Source organism: Pholcus phalangioides, unplaced genomic scaffold (genome assembly GCF_987345545.1).
Source record: "Pholcus phalangioides strain wild (caught in Gottingen) unplaced genomic scaffold, Ppha-v1.0 ptg000013l_1, whole genome shotgun sequence".
Classification (NCBI taxonomy): Eukaryota; Metazoa; Arthropoda; class Arachnida; order Araneae; family Pholcidae; genus Pholcus; species Pholcus phalangioides.
In genome coordinates this window covers 37824140-37848646 of record NW_028301606.1, presented here as the reverse complement: position 1 = coordinate 37848646, position 24507 = coordinate 37824140, and the positions used below count along the sequence as shown (strand labels likewise).

Sequence of the window (24507 nt, the reverse complement as noted above, 5' to 3'; positions counted from 1 at the left end):
TACTATAAAGAGTAAGGATGTTATATAATTTAAATATTCATTTTTCTCAACATCTGAAATGATTAATTAGTCTTGAATTCATTTTAAAGTTTATGATTAATCAGATATCTATGCTCACAAGGCAAACTCCTCTCGAAGTTTTCTTCTGTACTGTTTCTTTGGTTTGAATGTAGCCCAGAATGGTAAGTGAATGACTTTTGGCCACACTGCTGGACAAGGAGTGCCACAAACTCTGCTAATAACCTCCAGCTGGGCCATTTCTTGATTTGCTTGAAACAAAGGCTTTTTAGTGAAAAGTTCTCCTAATATACACCTAAAAAAGAAATATAATGAAAAAGAATATATCATGGTTTTATACTCAAGGTTTCCAAACCTGGCACCTTCATTCCCTCACACAGTGCAGGTTGCTTTGTAAAATTGGCCTCTGTTCTGTAGTCAAACATTATAAAAATTTTGATGAGAAAAATAGAATTTTCATCACATCAGAGTTTTTTTAGCACTAATTGAATGTACCCAACCAAAACTTACAGTAAGTAGCACACAAAATAAAAACAAACGCCAACTAATAAAAAATAACATGAATTATATATTGTCTACATGGTTGACTGAACATTTTATCAGCAACTGCAACAAATAATCTATTATTAATGAAGCTACTTCATTTCCCCCAAAGATGAAATCTGTAGTGTACGGTATGTTGCAGAACAATCAGTGCTACTGCAGAACAATCGGGAAGAATTTTAATAAAAGTGTGGAAAATACGCTGTTATGGGACTTTTTGCCAGAGAACATTTCCAATCAGTTGAGGGCTCGTTGCAGAACAATGTAAAAAATTCTGCTTTGGGGCTTCATTCTAACTCACCAAGGTCTCTGAAACTTAGGTTATAAGAAAAAACTTGGGTCAGTATCAATGAAAAGTGAGTTTTTGAAATGAGGGAATTAAATTTGAAATACCTCCCCTGCAATCTTGGGTACTTGTCACACTATAGCAGTGTTTCCTAACCTGGGGTCAGTAAGTACTTTGTAAGGGGGTCCACAGTATCATTCATTCACTACCATTGCATGAATGCCACATTTACCACTGTGAAATTATAATTTATTACATCAATTTATGATATGCAAATCACACAAAGCAATACATTTTATGGGGGGGGGGGTGTCTGCAGAGAATTGACGTTTGCTATAGGGGGTCCTGTGATGCATTGAATTTCACTGGGGGGGGGGGGAGTCTGTGTCATCGAAAAGGTTGCGGAAGCACCACTGTAGTATGTCAGTGACTTTATCTATTATATTATCAGAAAGATAGAGTTGACATTTATATAGAAAAATCTTTATATTATTGACAATTTATAGCAAATTTAGTATCAAATGTAGAGACAAAACTGTGATGCCAACAGAATTGAAAAATTGAACAACAAGGTTCTATAAAATCTTTTGGTTCATCAATAGATGCTTTCACAAAAAGAATTAGTATTCCCAATTGATACAATTAGTGATAGAACTTCGCAGTCACAGTCATTCAAGCAGTTAACTGTTTATACTGTTAACTAATGAAAAAAAAATTATGATCTAAGGAGCAAAAATAATAACAATGCTCTCTACACAAATTCATCAATTTAAAAAAGAAGTGTAAATAAAAATATTTCATTAGTTCACTTGCTAATAAAAAGCACAACTTTTTTAAAATTTTAATACAGTAAAATCTCTTTTGCGGACATTGGTGGGACAAAAAAAAAATTGTCCTTAAAAGAGGAGCGACTGCATCTTGCATCTGAAAGGTGTCTTTTAAGAGAGTTTTACTGTATTTGCCTTTATTTATAAAAATTACCAAAGCATCAGTTAACAAAGCAACATTAAATTGCTATATCAACTCAGGAAAAAACACAAAAAAAAAAAAAACTTTCCTCCTTAAATATTATTACATTAAATTTCAAAAAATTCTTTACAAAAAAGAATGTCAAACATGTAGATTACCACGACAGTACACAGGGTACATAGCAAACAGAGCGTATGTCATTTAAATGGCAAACCGTTGATCCTTGAGGTATATTTTGAATTAAAACGTTTCCAAATGCAGTGGAAGTTTGATTAACGAACAATTGGAATAAAGAGCGAAAATTGCAAACAAATTTTGACAAAGTTAAGGAGCGATGGTTCGCATTACAAGCCAAAATTTCGCGTTTCATTTCAATGTTTGCGTTTCGTTTATTTATTTTCACGTTATCACAACTTAGCTGATGGTTTTTGCTTTTGCCCACATGTGTTAGGGATTTGTGGACAATATCATCCCCTCAAGTTTCCGGTAAGCGTGCGAAAAATCCACACATGTGCAAGTGTGAATATTTACATGCGATACAAAACTAAATGTAGCATTGTAGCCATGCATGTGTGTGTGCGCTTGAAGTTTTTTCACATTCTTCTTGGAGAAAATAGTGGGCTGATTTGCATTATTGAACGTGACTTTGAAGGGCTAGTTTATGAGCAGGAGCTGCTACTTTTCGAAGAGATTGTGTGATTGGAGAAGACAATGGACTGGTGATGCATGAGGATGGTATTCAAGAACTAGTGGTAAAAAATGTCTAGGAGTTGACACCGTATCTCATCTGAGGAAGAGAAGTAAGAAGTCCCTCCCATAAAATGAGATTAGATAGATGAGCGGAATGTGGGAATCCATGCAAAACACTGTAGAAAAAACCACCCAAACAAAGCTGTAGAAAGAGCAATGAATCTGCCAACAAACACCATAATCTCCCATGTCCCAGAAATCCTAAAAAACAGGCAAGAGCATGTCATTGGATAAGGTTCTTTATCAAAGTCACACAAAAAGCATAAATTTGAAAACTACACAGTTAGTCTGTAAATCATTCCAAATGATAATCGTCCTCCTCTCTCGTCATTTAGAGTAAGTTAATAGTCAATAATGTTTGTATACATTATCATATTGTATGTTTGGCATTATTTATGTATATTTTATTGTATTATATGTTATTACTGCATTTAATTAGATTGAATACAGCTTTTATTAGTCATTTTCATATGAATAAATAATTGTGGAACGAATTATGTGTTTCCATTATTTCCATTGGGAAATGTGATTCAAATAATGAGCAATTTGAATTATGAGCACATTGACGGAACGCATTAAGCTTGTTAACTGAAGTTCCACTGTAATGTGTAGTACTTAGATATGTCATGCATGTCTCAAGGAGTAGTATAGTTACACACTGAAACAAAAAAAAAATTAACTTTTTAAACAGCCTCTGCGTGACCCAGAACGCAATTAGAAAGTTGGTTCTTCGTCTCTCTCAGTGCCAAAAATTTCCCGTTTTTAAGTGATATCCGCTGAGATATTCAAATTTAAAAAACTATAAATACAGATAACTCCGCATTTAATGTCGTTTTTTTCCCCAATTTCCTCTATTTTTCAAATTTGAATATTTCAATGAATACTACACTTGAAAACATGGAATTTTTTTTGTAGGCATCAGGAAAGACGTGGCAACAACTTTTTAATTGGGTTTTGGGACACACAAGGACTGTATAAAAAGTCATTTTTTTAAATTTCAATAACAATACACAACCCATTGAAACATAAATGACATAACTGAGTACCACACGTTATTACGAAAAATTTTCTAATTGGAAGTGTACTTCTAGGATCAATGGTTTGACAGTAACAGGTCATACGCCATGTTTGCTAAGCACCTTGTATATAGCATAAAAGTTCAAGTGGGGGACATTGTTTTTGTTTAGTCCCCTCCCCAGAAATTAGATATTACAAGACTATAATAAATACTGAAGATAGATGATAACATTTATTTACTTACCCACAACTCCAAACATCTATTGGGGGGCCATATCTTTCTTCACCAAGCAAAAGTTCTGGTGGACGATACCAAAGTGTGATGACCTTGTTTGTGTAAGGCCTTTGTTTATCTTCAGCACTATATAACCGTGCAAGTCCGAAATCAGCTAACTTTATCTGACCCCTAATGAAAATTTCAAACAATCAGTTTTTCTGAACATAACTCAAGTAGTATTGAAAGTAGGAAATAACTTTTTCAACAGTTATTTTTCTGTTTTCTATAAAAAAATCTTTTTTCAAAATTGTCCCTTAAAATTTTGGAGAGAAGTGAAATTACTAGTAAAATGATTTGCTTGGATAACACCGTTTCTGATCAGTGCTGGTAAATTTTAGTTGTAAACCTAGAAAAATACACTCGTCACATGAAAGTTTAAATTTGCAATAGAAAAAGGATTGCTTGAGAGAGAAAAAATTTCCAATTTAATTCATTGATGTATGTATCACATGTAATGATGGTTATACTTTTACTTCAAATATTGAGCTGTTACAAAATGAACACATATGGACCAGATGCACCCCTGCTTTAACAATTTAAGGGGGCACAAGACTGTTGAACATAATAAAATTGGGAAAAAGTAACATTTGTTCAAAACTCCATTAAAAATCATAAATAGCACTATTGTCTTCAAATTTTTGTACATATTTTAAAGGGTTTCTATTCTTTAGTGTATGTGCTTTGAATTTTAGAAAAATATAGTCAAAATTTTCAACACGCACCCTCACTGCGCGCACGATAACTTCATTTATGTATATTTTTAGCAAAAAAAAAATTTGTTTTGTGATTAGAATTAACTGTTTAATAGAATGAAGCAGTCATTTGAAAATGTTAAATTAAAGTATTTTTTTTAATTCAAAAAATTTAAAAATAAATTTTTTCAAATTTTATAAAATTTTCAAACTTTAATATATCAACACCATTGAGATTCATTCTACACACCTGTCATTTTGAATGCGTCTGAGGTTTGCGGCTTCGTGTACTTCAGACAAAGTGAGATGGAAAAAGCTACTAGTTGGGCTTTTAGTTAGTTAGTGATACATTTGAAGCTTTTTCATGTTGCAGGGGTGCAAGCGCCCCTCATCTATTTCGGAGCAGCAAAGTTCATTTTTGGAGCAGAAATTTTGAAAATGGAGCAGAACTAAAAACGAACTATATCTGCAATATTAGGAGTAATTTTTCTGTGAAATGCCAAAAGTTTTGCCAAAAATGGTTGAAACAAATAATTCTAAATAAATTTCCTTCACAAATTAAAATCTATTTAAATTTTTGTCACTACTAATCGTCTGTCACTACTAAAACATGCATTACTGAAATGACGAATAAAAATTATGAGACTCTTTTCAAATTAAGCAACATGCATACTAAAAACCTAGGCAACAAAAATTTCTGCTGCTTGAACACCAAAATCTTATTCATCCTGATATATAAAAATAGTGTGTGCAAAAAAAGTGTGTGCAGAATATAATAAGGGTTTCCGTGAAAAAAAATTAGCTTCTCACAAAATTTAAAGGAATTATTAAATTTAAAAGCAAAATGCAAAAAACGAGAAAAATATAAATACCTTATTTACTTAAACAATTTTTCAACCTAATAGCATGTTAATATATTACGAATCACGAGTTGCTTTCAGAAGTTCAGCATCTCAATGACAATTTTTTTCAAATATTTCATGCCCTTTGAACATAAGATTTTATATGTCTTATTTCATTAAAGCATTGGATGGACATATTTTTCAATGTTCGAACAGACTTTTATTTATTTGTTAACAATGAACTCTCTTTCACTGTCTGTGTTACCATGTGCTAAAGATAAAAAAGCCTTCACCAAAACTGGCAAAATTTTGAAGTTTGGGCTGCTTTCAAGGTTATAAAGTTTGAATATGTCTGTCCAACATCTATCTATTCTCTGAACTGATTTCACTTCTTGTAATTATTTGCATTGTAGTGCAACCCATTCATCAAACATAATTAATAGTTTTGTTGGTGATACAATGTTAAACAACATCCCAGCAATACGTGAGGGGAAGTGCAAACGTTTCATTCTCTCCAACATGTTTTGCGAAGGTAGGACATTAATATAAAAAAAAGGTATCTCACAGAAGTTATGTAAAATGAGCACATGCTCCTAGTACAAACTCCTTCCTTTGACTATTGTTAAAAGCATGCCCCTCTCCCACCAATGCAGTGGCGGACCGTGCCGCCATATTGGGCGCCGCCCTAGGAGGGGTGCCAAATGGAATGGAAAGGGTGAAAAAAGCTTTGTTTACAAAAAAAAAAAAAAAAAAAAAACAACGCCGTCAGTAGCGCCAAAAACAGATTCCGCATGGGTAGAAATTGTTTTCCTCGAGCCTCCCCTGTGTTCACCAAATCCGGATTTTCGCAATATGAAATTGCCACGATCGGCAACTGCCGACGATAATCACACGACCGCATAGTGACTAGATGACAAAACTATGAATATTTTAGCTGGAGTTTTAACAGATCCCATTTTTTTCCAATGATCTTCGAAAAATGTCGGTAATTTAAACGAGTAAACCAATCCTCATTTCGATGTATGTGGTCTTTGAACGCAGGTTGGCAGCCGCGAAATTACCGTAATTTTCAGTATATAACCCGCAGAAGAAAAAACGGTCTCCGAAATCGGAAAATTCGGCATATTCATTCAGGGACTTTGATAGTCCGGCGGTTAACCAATAACAGTATAGCACTTTATACTTCAAGGTAGTAGAACTACTTTCCAAGGTCACGATATAACACGATTGTGGTAGATGGTGGGAAGTGGAAAAAAAATTAAAGTCTCTCTCTCCGTATTTTTTTCCGTGTCTCGGAAAGAACGCGTCCCGTGTACAAAATTTTCATTCTTCTTTTTCCTAAATTCCCGGTATTTGACGCACTACAGTGCATTAGCGGTACCTCCACGAACCAGAAACAAGAATTGGCGCAAATGCGCAGGGATTCGGCGCCTTGGCGCACCATGTAGCAAGAGAACCGTTTCGGTGCAGTTTGGCGCAATTGGCGCAGCTCTTGCACCCCTGATGTTGTGATTTATACATTTGAAGCTTTTTCATGTTGTGATTTATACATTCAATTTGTTATGTAAGTATTATACAAAGTGATATGGCATGTCAACAGGAAAATAATTACAAATTTGTGAACATTATACATGATGAGACCCTGAGACTCACTCATTTTCTCATTTTGGTACTCAAACATATCTGAAAGTAATAATTGGCCTGTTCAGACGAGGAAGTCCTCAGAAAAAAAACACTTTGCTGTATGGACACATCACTTGGCACAAGAAAATTATGCATAACAAATTGAAACTGTTGTTATATGCAATGTTTATATTCATGGGATTAATAGTCCCTCCCCCATCTTGAATTCTTATTTGAATCATGGCTTAAAATAATCACATATGTATACTGAGTTTCATAAAATAACCCAAGACCACAAAACATACCAAAGCCTTGATGAATTTCTTTGCTTTCATAATCTTCAAATTCTTATTTTTCTGTCATGAAAACAGTGGCATAATATCTACTACTGCACTGTAATTTCCTGATGCTTATGATGAGCAAGTACACAAAATTGTTCATGTTTTAAAAACACATCAATGAAATGCCGTTCGTTCATGTAAAATAATTTGAAGCAATTTGGGAAGCACTATTAATGTTTTATAGACAATTCCAGTGCTTAAAATTAGCTTGACACACAACTTTATATTTATTTATATCACAAATTATATATAAATAACGAAAGTAATAACCATGAAAAAAATACAAAAAATAACACTGTGTACGAGAAAGAACGAGCACAAAGTAAAGCATGTGCATCAGCACTGATGTAAATAAACGAAATGCAAGAATTGAAAATTCTTATTTTTCTGTCACAGTTCTGAAACATGTATAGCCGTGTTCGTTTTGAAATTTCGGGTATATTAAACGTCGATTATTCAATTGTATTACCAAACCCAAAAGGTAATTCATTTCTACTAATTACAGTAGCCAACTATGTTGAAGAAAATCATTTTGATTATAATGAGACTAATTACCTGTTATTCATGAGTATATTTGAGCATTTAATATCTCTGTGGAGGAAATTCTTCCTATGACAGTAACTCAGGCCATCTAGCAGCTGCTTCATGAATGAGGCTATATGTACTTCGGTGAAGTCAACAAGTCCTGATTCCAAGAGGCCCATAAGATCATGATCCATGTATTCAAAAACAAGATAGAAATCCCCTACAAAAAAAAAACAGGATTTTTTTTATGCAACTGAGGAATGACACACAATTTCACTGGCTAACTATTTATAACAAAAAACAAACATCAGCATATAGTGAACATAATTGATAAAAAATAGAAACTTTCTTTTGAATATATGAAACATAAAAAAATAAAGTAAGACAGCTTCCTTGATAAAACAATCAAAAAGAATGATCAAATGATTTACATACAAAAAAAATTATGTATGAATGCATGTATGTATGTGTGCAAAAAATATGTTGTCTATTAGGCGCTGTAGCCCAGGTCGATAAGATACTCCCCTAAAGTGCCAATGGATGTTTAGAGGTGTTGAAAGTTCAATACCCAGTTCGTCTGTCAGAAACTTTCCTGACACAGGGGTACAACAGAAACAGCGATGTGACCACAGAAAAAGATTGCTACAGCAGGTGAGTCCCATGCTAAGGGGGGTTCGCGTACAAACTTTTCAGTGAGTATAAAAAAGGCTGCCATTTAGATCCTGATCTAATTAGCCCTTGTGTGCAAAAAATAGACCGTGGTGCGACCAAAATGATCATGTTCATATTTTGCTTTATGTATATGCCTTTATTTTGTAAATAATCATATTATAATTGAAGTTAGAAATGAATATTCACAACAAAAAATTTCCCATGCTTCGCAATCAATTTATGATAACATTTTTCCATGTATATATAATTCATCATCTTGACACAAATTTAATAAATAAGTGACTATTTCACCTGATTTCACAAAATCAGGGTTTTACTGTACTTGTATTTAAAGACAACAAAAAAATAACTTGATTTAGAAACGTTATGAAATAATTTCATTAGAATGAAGAATAATCATCTAGGCTCAAATAGAAAAATAAATTAAATCTGATATCATTTTTGTTTGCTAGTTGACAAAATCAATTGATTTTTTAATCAAATGATAATCAAATCAGACACACCACAGATTGTAATCAATTTGAGATATTTAGATGATTTAGTACTTGAAAGAACTTATCTTTTCATGAACTGTTATAATTGCTAGTTTTAAGTGATGTGAACAAGAATATTGAAAAACATAGCCACAAACAAAAAAAAACAAAAAAATTCTACAAAGTAATCTTTTTTTAAATAAGTACAATTTTGATATTTTGAAAAGGTTTAGTTCTTATTAACGGTACACATGTATAATACTATCAATATTCAAAACAAATAAAAATAATGTCAAACTTGTAACATACAGTCAAGCACGTAAACTACAATCTGCTTTAAATCACCTTTATCTTTGCAGAAATCTAACGCATCTTGCTTGTCAGTGACAATTTCCATAAGATTAACAATGTTTCTATGCTTCAGTTGTCTCAAAATTTTTATTTCTCTCACTGCTGTAATGGGGAATCCTTCTTTTTCTTTTTCCAGGCGAACCTTCTTCAAAGCAACTAAAGCTTCTACATAGCAAATGTAAAAATTGAACACAAAAAAGTGATTCTAACACTCACAAATACAACATGCAGACTTAAATATAAAAGAATATATTTTTTATAATATTCAATGTTCACTGATCATAAAATCAAGAATAAAATGCAGTTAAACTCTTACATAACGATGCTCAAGAGGCCAGGTAAAAGTAACACCATACAGAATTCATTGTTATAGGTGGAATATATTAACACTATGGGAAGTGTATCAGGACCGGGAAGTAAAATTAAAATGCTTATATAGACGATTATCTTAATAAAGGGTATTGTTGCATAAGGTTGGGGGTACTTATAAACTTCACTATATTCTCATTTTCTATTTTCTCATTCTCAATTTTTTTATTACTGTATATGAATGTTTTGTGATAAACTTTTTGAGTAACGGTACTTAAAAAAATTAATAACTTTCAAATAAATAATTTCAAATTTGCTCATATAGCCTTTTTCATTTCAGAAACAAATAAGCACATCAACTATTAACTTCCAGTAATTCAGCACAACCTGGTCTGATGTCTACTATGATCGTATATTGTTCTTTGAAGGGGAAAAATTTTTTATTTTTTTAAAGATTTTATCAGACAACCTCAGATTTGGCTGATAATTCATTAACCAATCATATGGCTGTGACAAAATAGTACTCCATACCAGTTTTCAGCATAAATTAGAAAACTAATTATTAATTACTTCAATAATCAAATTTATCATTTTGATAAACAGCAAAGAACATGTGTGTAAACTCAGTTTCAATGTATTCATTTAAGAAATACATTTTATTAGCTTCAATTTTCCAAAAAAGGGAGAAAAGATAACTTAATTGGCCAGATGACTCGTTAACTTAGCAAACCATGTATTAGATGTGTGTCAGCTTTTCAACTATACATTGATACCGTGAATAACGTAATTCTTTCCAGAATCATGATTGTTAGCTAAAACATGATTTTCCAAAGGTTTCCTATAGAAGGAATTTCTATGTCATCATCTATATCATTGCTATGGAAAATCATTTAATTTGTTCCAGATATGGCAAAAAATTTAAGAATACGTTTTTTAAAACACCAAAGACCAAAAAAAAAAAAAAAAAAAAAGACAAACTGACCAAAGGCTAAAATGAACAATTTCAAAATTGGACATATGAGAGTTTATAAGATGAGATACTGAAGATCTTTCTATTTTACATAGCCAACACCCAGTTGTTGACAAAGTCGAGTTTGTAGATGTTCCTATCTATTTGTGTGATTTGGTCAACTCATTTCTGCATTTGATGCATGCAGATGGAAAAAATAAGCTCCTAGAATGTCCAGACTATTCAGTTTGATGCTAAGAGTCTGGCACTGAAAGAACACATGCTCTGAAAACAGCCTCCCTTTTTTAATGCATTTTTTATGCATCATTTTATATATGAAATGATTTAAAAACTTTCAGAAAAAGTAGAGGTACATCTGGAAAAAGATTAAGAGATGGACATGAATTAATCTGGTTTGAGTTATATTAATTCTGATGATTGGTGAGAAAATTTAGCTCACAACATGGCTGTGTTATTTGAGCATATCCATCTATATCAACTGAAATGTCTATCAGCCAAATCTGTATTCGTTAACTGAGGCAGAAAAATCCTGAAAAAATTGTTAGCGAAAAAATTCCAAAGCTAAGATGTTTCTTAGCCAAGGTATCACTGTATACACATTTAATTTTATTGCAATTAATTTTTTGCAAAATTAATGTTCGCAAAATTGTTTTAAACATATATGCGAAATTTGTTACATACATAAACCATGCAGTGAATATGTATACTCAGTATTTGAAATCTCTGTACCTGTATGACAATCTTTGGCCTTATAGACCTGTCCATATGTACCTTCTCCTATTTGACAGATTATATCAAAAACATCAACGCACCGTTCTCCCCAACTTGCTGATCTAACTTCATCGGAATTATCTTTATGAAGTATTCTTGAAACAAGAAAAAAAAGTTGTCCTTAGATGAAATGCTTTCAAGGCATTTCCACAATACTTTTACTTCTCTTGATGATTATAATAACAATATTAATAAAATAATTGCAGTAATCTGTAAAAAGTAACGAAGTCAAAAGCTACTTCACGACTTTGATTGAACAATGAACGTATGATTTCAAAGAGATATTTTTCTGTGCAGGCAAGGGCATATGCACGCCTTCTCTCAAGGGTGGGGAGGGCATACTTTCAGTTCAAATAGAGGGATGGAAGAAATCTTTTCCAGAGAAATTCTATGCTATACTAACCTTGAAAAATTAGCATTTTAAACTGGAAGAAATTCATTAAAACTCCTTAAAGAGATGTTTTCTTTGAGCATTTCAATTTTTTTTTAATATTTTCAAGTTCTTGATCACCTGGGAGAGGGCGGGGGTCACAGGATTTTTTTTCAAAGTACCACCAATAAGAAGATACTTTTCATGCAATTTCTTTTTTTTCGGGAAGAGCCACTCACCTCAGTCTTCTTTTATGTCTTGGAATAATTACTTGCCTCTCAACCACTTCTTCAAGTAATCTGAAATGAATATTAATTAGATTAATTGATATTTTAATTTAGAAACCTATTTTAGCATACAATAGCTGTATTCATTAACATTAAAAAAAAACTATGTACAAACTAAATTTGCAAAATTTCACTTTTCTTCAGGACTCGTGAAACTAGACACATATTGCCAGATAGAGAAAGTGAGATGAAATCATTCTGTTTAGAAAAGGGTTCAAAGCAAGAAGTGTAATGCACAATATGCTTCTCAAATAAGTGTTCACCAAAATTGCTAAGTGCAAAACTGAATGCATTGCTTGAAAAAACAAGCTATAGTCAAGTTGAAATAGCAAAATGTGGAGTACACTGCAGAAATTCAGTGTTTTGCAGTTTTTTATTAGAGAATTAGAATTTGACCAGTTTCCTATGGACGAATTAAAGCACGAAATTCATACAATAGGAAAGAAAAGGTAGGATATGAGAGCAAATGTTTAGTTTCAATTATGCACTTCCCCTTTTCAAGCAAAATCACAAGCTCAAAAAATTGAGTTTGAAAATTTTAAACTTTTCGCATCTTGACGTAATCGCATTGAGCGATTTTTGCCAAAACTTTATTATATATTTTATATATATATTTTATATTAAAAAATTTATATTAGATATTTTATATTAAAATATCTCAACATATGTGTATTAAAATCGAGATTGTTTTTCAGAATGTGATAATTTGTGAAACTGCCTCCTCTGTTTGACTGTATCTCACAGAATCTACAAAACAAGAATTCTCGTAATCTAATGTGAATGTGTTAAAACAGGGGTCCTCAATCTTATTTCGCCCGCAGCCCTCCTTTCACTAATCAACATTTATCCGTGTCTCCCCCAAAGTAGTCTAACACAGAATCGCTTGGAAGAACTTCTGTCAGAATCACCACTCTGTGCCGCCCTTGACAAAGGTTGGTGGTGTTGAGAACCCCTGCGTAAAAAGATGAAAATATATCATAAAATTCAAAACGTTAATAATAGTTACTCTTGCTTTGGTAGTCTCTGATACTCTGAATTTTCGGCACTAGGCTCATCATCTCTAGGTGATCTATCTTGTTCACCATCAGACATAGTAAGCATCATGTCCTCTTCTTTTATACCAGGGGGCAATGGGAGATCTTTTATACCCTTTTTTGGAGGAGTCCCCCTCTTTATCTCAGGTGCAGGAGAGTCCATCACCATATTGTCATCATCTACTTCATCTGCTATTTCCTCCTCATCGTCTTCTTCAGCTTCAAATTCCATTTCCCCGCCAATCAAAGTATCATCTTCTGGACCAACTGGAGGGAGTGGAAGAGGAGGTAGTACAGGCTGTGTGGTCGGCAATGGAGGTTTTGGGACTAACGGTGACAACGCGGCTGGACTATCGTCATCGGATACCTCTCCCTCTTCTTCTTCGGAATATTCTGCACCTTGCTTAATTTCGACTTCCGATAGCTTTTCTGTGAAATTAGCAACAACAGATTCTGCATCATCTTCATCAGGAAAATCAGCAGTTAATTCACTAGAAGTTTTGTTTCTTTGATCACAAAACATTTCTTCCTGATTTGTAATTAGGCTTTCTTGCGCATCGACATACAATTCTTCATTGTATTTACTCTCTACAACCAAGTCTTGCAAAGATGAATCATGTTCCAATCTTTCAGATGTGGCTTCATCATCTTCCAAGTTTAATTGAAGTTCTTTGGCAGACACATTTACTCCTGTAGGGGTTGATATTTCATTACTAAACACTTGTTTTCTTACTGAAGAATCCATATCTTTTGCAGACACTGATTCTTTAAGAGAACCGATTAACGAAGATCTGGAATTTTCAGAGGAGTCCACACTAGCTGTAGAAGCAGTGGCAACTGACATCATTGTAGTTGTTGACAAAGGAACGGCACCGTTTTCTTGAGATACAGCTAGGGCTCGTCTATTCATTCCATACATCCCCAGGTGTTTCTTCTCCCGTCTATTTTTTATCAGTTCTGATGCTAAACTAGAAGCAAACTTTGATATACTAGGACTGCGACTACGCCTGGGGCTGCGACTATGCTTCCTTCGCTTATGCTTGCGATGAGGAGTACTTGAGCGAGACCTCGATTTAGAACTTGTTCTCGAGCTTGATAGCATCTTTATTTTTTTTCGCGAGGGGCTTTTGCTTAGACTTCTGCTAGGAGATTTCCTATTTCTACGACCCCTGAAATGGAAATAAAAACAAATAAATGGAAGATCAAGAAAGTGCTAAAAAAATATTATGAACGCCATAATCAAGGTTTCACACATGATGCAAACTTTCATGCCATTATTGGGATAATCGATAAAACTTCTAGAATGCTTAGACATACATACATACATACACACTTACCAAAAGAAAATTATTAGATAGCATCAGCGAGACATTTTTGCATTCGATATGGTATAAACAGTAATCTTGACACAAAAGCCTGCACCCACAATCCAACAGACCCTAATCCAGTGTTTCCCAAAGTGTGTGCAATATCGCCCCCTAATGGACAATTGAAGCTACGAGTATAATATAGAATCCTATGGGATCACTTAAGTTGGGGGGGGGGGCGATGGAACAAAAAGTTTGGGAAACTATGCCCTAAGCCCATTAAAATGAACCTATCCGCTCAACCTATACACAGACATACAAGGTTGCCGAGTAAAAGCAGAGCGAAGAAAATACTTGAAACAGAAAACTCTGGATAACTTAAGGTAGGTGAATGTTGAATTAAAAGAAAAAAATATTCGATGAAGAAAATACTTGAAACACAGAAAACTCTGGATAACTTAAGGTAGGTGAAGGTTGAATTAAAAGAAAAAAATATTCTGAATCCTAGCGCATATGCTCCACGGTTAATACAAAATTGATAATAAAGTGATCTACTGTTTGTAACAGACATTGTACCTTGAAAAATCACAACTCGTGTATTTCAGGACATGACAAATCCCAGGCACCAGGTCACCACACATGGCAACTATGAAATAAATATCTGCCCCTAAAACTTTCCAAAAGTGATTGTTGAATTGGAGTCTATAAGGATAACGAAATTGTCTGATTTCATTATACAGTCAATGCTTGCTATAACGACCATGCATATTGAATAGTGCACAGCTGGACAAGTGCTGGGTTGCCATGGCGACTAGAAAATCAATATTGGCACTAACATTTTCTAAATGTGGCTGCTAAATTAGAGTACATTTCAAAATCTAATGGCAAGTCTAATGGCAACACAAGATTTTATGATTTAATTATACATCTTTTGACATGGGAAAAGTAAAAGAAAGCATTATTTAGGAGTTTTCCTTAAGCAAACTACCATACTCAGCTCCCAAGAAATTGGGCTGGCACCTAAGTATTTTTGATTTGTTAGGTTCTGCCTATATGTCTTCTTTTCAATGTAATGGCCACCCGATATAGTCTGTTTTCAATGGAGCGTTGGGGGGATCAATGTAAGGAGAGGCAAAAGTAGTACATCTTTCAACATGGGAAGGAGTTATAAAGTCCCGGAAGAATAGAAAAACTAGGGTATAGTTACTAATCTAGGACTTTTTCTGTAATAACCATGCTTAGCTCCTAAGAAATTTGTCTGGTACCTAAATAATTTTGAGGTTTGCCAAGCCCTGGTATATTTATATGCAGTAAACCCCCTCTTAACGAATACCACTCAGATGCAGTCATCGTTCCTTCAAGGCCAAATAATAATTTCCTTTTGTATAATAAAAGTATGTGTTTCAAACTCCTATGATTAACGGTCACCCCTCTCCTACCGAAAGTTTTACTTCCTTCGCCAAATTTTTTTTGTCCTGCTGGTGTCTGCAAAAGATGGGTTCTACTGTACATTGTGCCTCAGCTATTTTCATCAAACAATGTTTAAATTTTTGAACCTTACTGTTGATGCCAAAATTTCCATGATTGTTTCCTTTTTGGTAATCAAACAATTTCACACTAAATCCATTTTCACAATTTGTTTCTCACACATATCATACAAAAAAAAAAATTATGGAAAAAAATCTGTAAAGTTTTCTAAAATAAACATTAGGAAGAAACAATTGCTCATCAAACAAACAAAAAATATGTTAGTCATAGAAAATATTTCAAAATATCAACAGTTATTCAAACAGGCACAGCTTAAATTAATCAAAAAGCTATCATTTCATTTGAATAAAATCTAAATCTAATGAAATAAATTCAAAAATTATACCACGAACTTGGAAATTTTAAAAGCTAAACACAATGTCAACAAAATATTGATTTATTAAACCAGAAATTAAAATAATAAAATAATAGTAACTGGTTTTTCATTGCTCAAAATACATAGACAACAAACCTCACTGAACATGGACAAGAAAAGAAACTGATGCTGTTTGAAAGGGAATAAATGCCTCTAAAAAAAGGAAAAAAAAATGTTGGGAAACAAGGATAGAAGACACATTGATACTCACTTAGAAACCCTAGTACCCATTTATTACGCATATCCTCCATGTGTATCCTTTTACTATATGTATACATATCCCATTTCTTATATTTTAAATTATGACTGTGTGAAAATGTATAGGCCTAAGCTATATATACATGTATATGTTGATGCATGTTTTTTATTTCAATTATGTCACATTCAAATTAAAATATCAATTCCAGTGTAAATTACCAAATAGTTGCACACATATACTGATTTGTTTCTTCTTTGTCTATAACTTGGAGAGATCAAAGTGATTAGAACACCTTCCCACAAATATTTAGGTACATGCAATTTTTCACACAGATGCAGTATCATTAGGAATACGTAAATTTAGCAAAAAAATCCAAAATTTGACAAAAAAAAAAATTTTAAAAACCATAAATTTCGTATTTATTTGCAAAAAAAATTTTTAAAAAAAATTTAAAAAATAAAAATAAAAAAAAAGTAAAAAAATATAAATTTAAAAAAAATAACATATCATAGGTCCTCTGCTAAAATGATTTTTCTGAGGGCCCTCCCCCCCCCCCCATCTTGCTAGAAATGCCTTCTCTCGATAATTTGAACCAGATCTCATTTTCATGCGGCTCGGTGGGACCCATGTATTAAGGCGACACTGGTTGGATGCCATGAGTAAAGTCAATTAATTTTAACTTTTTTTTCTGCTGCTGTGTCTTCAGCAGAATACTATGTTGTTCATCAATTCCAACATACAGTAGTCTCGTTTATCTGAAATTCTGTATAATCAGACAAAAAAAATTTATCAAGCGCCAACTCTTAAAATTTCAGAATTTCACATAACGATGGAGTTGAGGCTTTAGAAACTGCAATTAAATGCATTGAACAAGAAGCTACAGGAAGACATAATGATGCTGAAAAGATGGCGAGATTTGGCAGTAAAGAAACAACACTCATCAGGAAAGCAGACTATGATCAAATTTTTTTTTTAAATCACAGGACTGAACTTTTTCAAGTACAGTATCTAACTTCAAAATATTCTGTAACTGTAAATTCATTTTCTCACTTAATTTTTTATTGTTTTGCTGTAAACATGATTATTAGGTTCGTAATGTGAAAAATTATAACATAGTTTGACGTTTAATAGGCTTTTCCTTAACACCTCCATATTGTCTGACGTTCTGCCAGCCCGTTTATGTCGGATAAGCAAGACTACTGCACTCATTTGTCAATTTTTTAAATTGACAAAAACGAGCAGTCAGATACTAGATCCTTTATTTTTGTATTTAGTTTCAATTATAGCTTGGAAACACACGGAAGAATTAACGATAAAATTTAAATTATCGAGATTTCGCAGAAAAGTAGCAAAAATTCACATTTTTGTATTTGTTCGTCAAAATTGGAAAATTTTTACATTTATTCGTCAAAATTGACAAATTTTGCATTTATCGCAGTTATTTCGTAAATACAAAATTTACGTATCCCTAAGTATCATACTTGCCAACCTCAGAAGGAAAAAATCCTTCTCTATCCATAAAAAACGTAACGCAGCAGATTTTCCAATTTATAAGGGGAGGATACCCAATATTAAAAACTGATTAGGAAGTTATATAATTATAATCAGAAAAAAGTAATTGCTGCATGAGAAAAGATGATATGGTTTACTTAAAAAAACATTCTCAGGAAAACAACAGATCAGTAAAAAAATTGTTTGTTTGTGTCTATCTTTCGACATTTTTATGTGACTGTTTTGTCCAAAATGAAACGTGATTTCCCTCCCTCGGACAGTCCCCTGATCATGTGAAAACATGAAAAAAAAATAACTCACTACATGTGTGCTAGTGTTGAAAATCATCCGATATTCATAACTCAAAATTTAACATTCCAGTCACCTGAATGATTAATATCAATAGAACTTCATATAATAAAATTATATCTCACTGGATCCAAATGCATTATTTTTTTGTCAAAAATTTTCAAAAAACCTGAAAACTCCCAACCTTGATTAGCTCAACAATAAAAAATAATTTTATATTTCAGACATGGTAAAATTTTGAAGATGCTCAAATATCGAGAAAATAATGGTATATTATTGTAAATGTTATCCATCAAAAATACTAGAATTATGAACTCAATTTTTGGCACAAGTTCATTTAGAAAATTTGACCTGAATTTTAAAAATAAAACACTACACATAATTGACGAAACCATAAATGGCTAGGATGGCAGGAAAATTTTAGAAAAATATTGATAAATCAAATGAATGCTAAAGGATTGGGACATCACTCAGTGTACTGTCTAATACAAAGGTGGCTTGAGATATCGTTTCGGTGCATAATCCACACCTGTAAAACTGCCACAAAAACAGGTATTCCGCTCTTTCTCACAGTGGGAGTTTTCGGCTAGGTTCCGCAGAGTGATGCCAACCAATGTACCATCGATGATTTCTAACCAATCAGTTCGCAACATAAGCAGAATAACATCAATATTAACAATTCGGGATTAAATCATATTTTTAGAAACAAAAGCGTATAATCGTATTAACTTGCTAAAATCTTACTGAATATGATAAAATCATAGCAGTTGGCAGGTATGCAATATCAGCATGAATTCTAAAAAATAAAACGTTCCTGCGACGAGATATTTGAGATTTCTGTCAAAGTACAAACAGAAACTCAAGAGCCCATCAAATTAAACACAATTTTCATTGTTAGCTGAAACTGTTATGCAAATCATCACAAATAAGTCATTAAATAACAGAAAAATAAATGAGCATCTGGAATGGAGTGTTTTCATTTATTGAGGTTATTTTAACCATCTCTCTGGCATTCAGGAGATATCTTGCCTAAAAAGATGATGTTTTGCATTTCTGAAATACTTTTTTACATAGGGATTTCTACTGTCATTTATAATGCGTATAATGTGAAATTTCAGGGTTCCTAGCATCATAATCTGCTTGATGATTTCCCTAACCAAAACTCCAGAATTTGCAACCCAAACTCCAAGAGAAAGAAATATGCCAATGAAAGAAATATTCAACTTCCAGATGTCAAATTTTTGTTGACAGTGTTTCTGGTTTTTTATCCCTTTGAAAGAATTTCTCCCCTGACTTTTATCAAATAATTGATATATTTTAAATTCATGTTTCCTTATATATATATATATAGCTTTTAACAAATATTTCACATTTTCCCCCCGACATTCCAGGTAATGTATAATTTGAAGGCAGTCAGTTGTAATTCTTTTTTTTCTCTATCTTTTAAAATGAAATGCTTTGATATATATATATTTTCTCCCCTCAGGAATATCAGTATTTTGTTGATATATATATATACACACACACACACACACACACACACACAAATCGAGTATAAACCCAAATATGCTCTTGTGAAGTGAAATTTCAAAGTTGTTTGTTTTTTTGTTTTTGAAATTGGAGTAATTCAGATCACTTTCTTTTGCAGCCTAATGTTCCTATTCATGTTTATGCTTTAAGCACAACTACTTTTTTTCCCTTTTTTAACTGAAGATTTTGTCAGAAGCAAAGATAGGCTTGAAAAGCTGGAAAGGGCACAATGATGATCAGGGGCGTAGCCAGAAATTTCTTTCGGGGGGGGGGGGGACCACTTTCATTTTGGAGGGGGACCAAAGTGACAGAACAATGGATTTGGCCATCTTTTTCCCTTTTTTCGGTCATTTTCTCGCATTTCGGAGGGGAGACCAGACCCCCAAGTCCCCCCCCTCGCTACGCCCTTGATGATGATGCTGATACAATTATATCGAGATCAGTCAATCCCACTATTATTGTGGAGAGAATGACCTGTACACTTATCTCAGCTGATGAATTTTATGGAGATAACTACCAGGGTACTTTTCTGTTATAGCTATCCACACATTTTTGACACCAAATTGAAGCATTTTGGTTTCCTTCTTTCCGCACACATTTGGCATGATACCAGCTTCGTTGGCATGATATTTAACAAGAACATTATTATAATATAAAAATATTCAACACAATTTATTGGAATACCTCGGAATGTAAACCAGTATTGCTGAAATTATAGATGTATTAAAGACACTACATTTTTGGCTGACACTTCATCTCCACGTCAATAATAGAGTTTCAGTGAATCTCAAACACCTTCTTCAATGTCGCAACAGAGATAAGTTAAGGTGGGTGTTAGAGGGAAAAAACTGTATGGTTTCAACTGAAGAGTAACCAAAATGAAGTGGCGCGAGAGAGCTAAACTGACTCCGAGAAAACTTGATGGGAAAAAGGCTGAGCCAAACTGGAGGTGAAAATTTGCCACAGCAAAAAAAAACACAAGTTTGTCCAAAAAGTGGTCGCTAAGGCAAAAAATGCACTAGGTGGATGGTTATAATGGAACAGTACCATTACTAGAAATTTGCATAAATAGTAGGGCCTGAGCAATGGAAGTGGGGGAACAACATGCTCTGGACAGCAAACTTTAGGGCTGCAAATTTTGCAGAGAAACAAAAAACACTGTCATAAGACTATCAAATTTTACCCTGAAGTGGTAAATCAGGTTTGCTTTCCTCCTTCGCAAAAATCCTAATAACTCCGGCCATGGCAACTAGAAAATCGACATGAGCACCTAAAATTTTCTATAAATGTGATTTCTGATATAAAGTCGAAGGACAAAAGAAAAAATTTTATTTTCACAAAAGTGTGTTTTCCAACACATGAAGTCCTATAAAAGTTGAACAAAAAACATTTACATATATTTTTTTTAGAAGAAATCATGCAATCTTGCTTCTAAGAAATTTTGGGCAGCAGCTAAATTATTGTTTTCTGGTTTGTCATGCCCTTGGAGTGCAGTATGATTTTTCCCACCGTAGTGAAAAATTCACACATGGAGACTGCACGCTGCTGAGGATTAAAGGCAAAAAATAATACTAATTACAACCCTGGTATATCACCCAATGAGAATTACAACCCTGGTATATCACCCAATGAGAATTACAACCCTGGTATATCACCCAATGAGAATTACAACCCTGGTATATCACCCAATGAGAATTACAACCCTGGTATATCACCCAATGAGAATTTCAATGTTTCAGTTTTTTACAGTAAGTAAAATGGTCTTTAACGCATGGCCAACAAGCCACAAGCCCAGCTCTTTGGTAACGGCTCTTTGGATGTAGGATTTATCTAGCTATTGATTTAGTGACCAGCACTGTGTGAATAGTTGAAGGCACCTGTAGTAAACTACTATTTCAACAAAATCTATTCTATATCATGAAATCCTGAAGTTCTTAGACAGGGCAGACACTGCAAGCAATGCAGCATGCAACTTGATGCTGATTAGTTAACCATAGAATGGTACCTAAAAAAATCTATGCTCGTGATACCTATACAAAACTGACTCTTAAGACGTATAGGTACTATTCTAAGGTAAAAAAAAACCCTGGAATTTAGATTTTTAACTAATCCATATAAAGTTGCAGGTCCCAAAGCAGAATGTTTAACACTGTTCTGCGACGAACCCTCGGCTGACTGAAAATGTTCTGCGATAAAAATCCCCATACATATAATGTTTTTGCCCTTTTTCTTAAAATTCTTCCAACTTTTTCTGCAGTAGCGGTAATTGTTCTGGGGTTTGCAGGCTGCATTGCTTGTAGTAAAAGAAAGGAACAAAGATGGTTATGCGCCAGTAAAGAATGTGTCTTAGGGCCGGATTACATTATAAAAAGTTTTTAGAAAAGTTTTTTCATATAAAACTTGAAAAATACTACCAATAAGTGTATCAGTTACATTCCAGAAAATGTAACCAATAGGCTTATTGGGTTTTTTTAGAGTTTTTAGAAGATCTCTTGTATTGTAATCTTGGCCATAGATACATTTGCTTCACAGACAGTCACAGATAGCAAGAAAACAGTGGGGGACTTAAAATAATTTCCAATCCGAATGTTTTTCAGTGTTCTGCAATGAGCTCTACTGACTAGAAATGTTCTACAGTAAAAATTGCCATAACAGTGTTCTCTACACTTTTCTCAAAATTCTTTCAGATTGATCTGCAGTAACGCTGATTGTTCTGCAACGCACGTCACAGATTTTGGCTTATTCTGCTTTGAGGGAATAACTTGTGCATAGGCAGGTATAGAAAAGGCAATCTTTCACCCATTTATTAAAAAATTGTATTATTGATATAGGCAAGAGGGTGCAGGTAGGCAATACCCCCCCCCTCCCCCCCACTACACACACACATTCGCTCAGAGATAGATTAAGGCTGGTTGAGACCCTGAGCACAGAAGAAATTTCTTTAAATTAGAAAAAAAGTGTAACTGTTTTGATGGCCCTGGGCATGCCCGCATTTAAATCCACTTCTGTGTTCGGTAATGCCCAACACTTTGAAGAGCCTGTGTTCACTTAAGGCCCTGCGTGTGAATGGTAATCAAGGATGTACACAAGGTCGGATGTGCAGTGGAATGTGTATCAATGAATTATCTAAGGAGGCTCGAGTGATCTATGCTCCAAGGTTCTCATGCCCAGTGATAGTGTAAATTTTTTATCAATACAGCCGATGCAATCTTAATGCATGGGCTCACCCGGCATGGCCCAGAAGCCTCAGGAAAATAAGAAGGAATTGAATTTTTTTTAGAATTTGCCAGGTAGGGCCTCAGAAAAATCACTTGGTCTGGTGGGCCATGATGCTCTTAAGATGACCCCGAGTACAGCCCTGTATAGATAGCTAAATCTCTGCTATTATAAATGTTCATTGGCACAAGTGATGCCACTGTGAGTGTTCTAGTAAATTTTTACATGCATTTAATAAAACAATCCTAAATGCAGGGCTTGACAAATCAAAAAAAAATTATAGGCGCCAGCAAAATTTATAGCCACCAGACATTCTTTTACTAACAAAATTTTATAAAATAAAGTATTTTTTTACTTGACCGAGACCATTTCCATGCCAGCAGACACACTATTAACATAATTTCTGATAATTCTATGCAGTCCCAAGATTTTAATTAGGCCATTAAAAATATTAGAAGCCAATGTCAATTTTTGAGTTGCCATAACAACCTGGCTAAATGTAATATTTGAGGTGTTCGACTGAAAATAAATACAGATGTTAAATGGAAGTTGATATATAGACACTGAAATGCATATATAACAACACTCCGGGACAGGAGAAACATGTTATAAAGGTGTTACCTGTATAGATGGAGTATATTAGCACTATGAAAAGGACACATCGGGACCAAAGGACAATTTTTTATATTTATGTAACTTCATTAAACATCTTATGTTTAATAATGGAGTGTGTTGGACAAGGCTGTAACTAGAGGGGGAGGGGGCAACTGTCCCGGGCGGCAATTTTGGGGGAACAAAGAAGTTATAAAATTACCAAATTTTAACGTTGTGGGGGGCAGCAAAATAATGTTTGCCCCAGGTGGTAAAAACCCTAGTTACGGCCCTGATGTTGCGCATAAAAAAAATTGCTAGAGTGCACAGTAAGTTCAAGTTGGTGAGCATAAGTTACATTAATAAGCTTTCTGCATTTCATGCAATGTTTTGAATAATCCACTGAAAATCATATTTATACATTAGATTGCGATTTTTCAAAACCCTCTATAAGAAACTCAAATGCATATGTTATGGTCCATGTTCGTCCAGCACCTTCGTGAAGTGGCCAGTGTCGGAAGCGAGGGCAATGTGCACTTCACGAAGAAGATGTTAGACTTCAGATTAGCGGATTATATATATATATATATACAAGACAAACGCCTTATATAGTCCTTCAAACACAAGATGGGACCATGCCGTGTCACCTTGGACGATTCTATCCTTTTTCATTTAACTGAAACAATTGCACATTGAGAATCGCGCGTCAATGACGGAGCTCTCCTATTTCACTTCTTCTAGGAAATAATAGAATCGTTTGACATAGCATAGTCAAGTCTCCTCTCGTGCTTGGAGGACCATAAATGAGTAGCATTTCGAACTGCTAAAAGATCATATACTA

The 24507-nt window shown here is 33.8% G+C and overlaps 1 protein-coding gene across 3 annotated transcripts in view; it reads right to left on the bottom strand.

The window, feature by feature from the left end:
* Cdk12 (Cyclin-dependent kinase 12) overlaps positions 1-24507 on the bottom strand; it is a 51810-nt gene that overhangs the window by 25901 nt on the left and 1402 nt on the right. For all 3 annotated transcript variants that reach the window (XM_089241360.1, XM_089241359.1, XM_089241358.1), the window contains exons 2-8: positions 13093-14289; positions 12039-12098; positions 11388-11524; positions 9374-9544; positions 7914-8103; positions 3828-3989; positions 119-313 (exon numbers count right to left, since the gene is read on the bottom strand). In XM_089241360.1, coding sequence (XP_089097486.1) covers positions 119-313; positions 3828-3989; positions 7914-8103; positions 9374-9544; positions 11388-11524; positions 12039-12098; positions 13093-14289 — 2112 coding nt within the window. The remainder of the gene's footprint in view (positions 1-118; positions 314-3827; positions 3990-7913; positions 8104-9373; positions 9545-11387; positions 11525-12038; positions 12099-13092; positions 14290-24507) is intronic.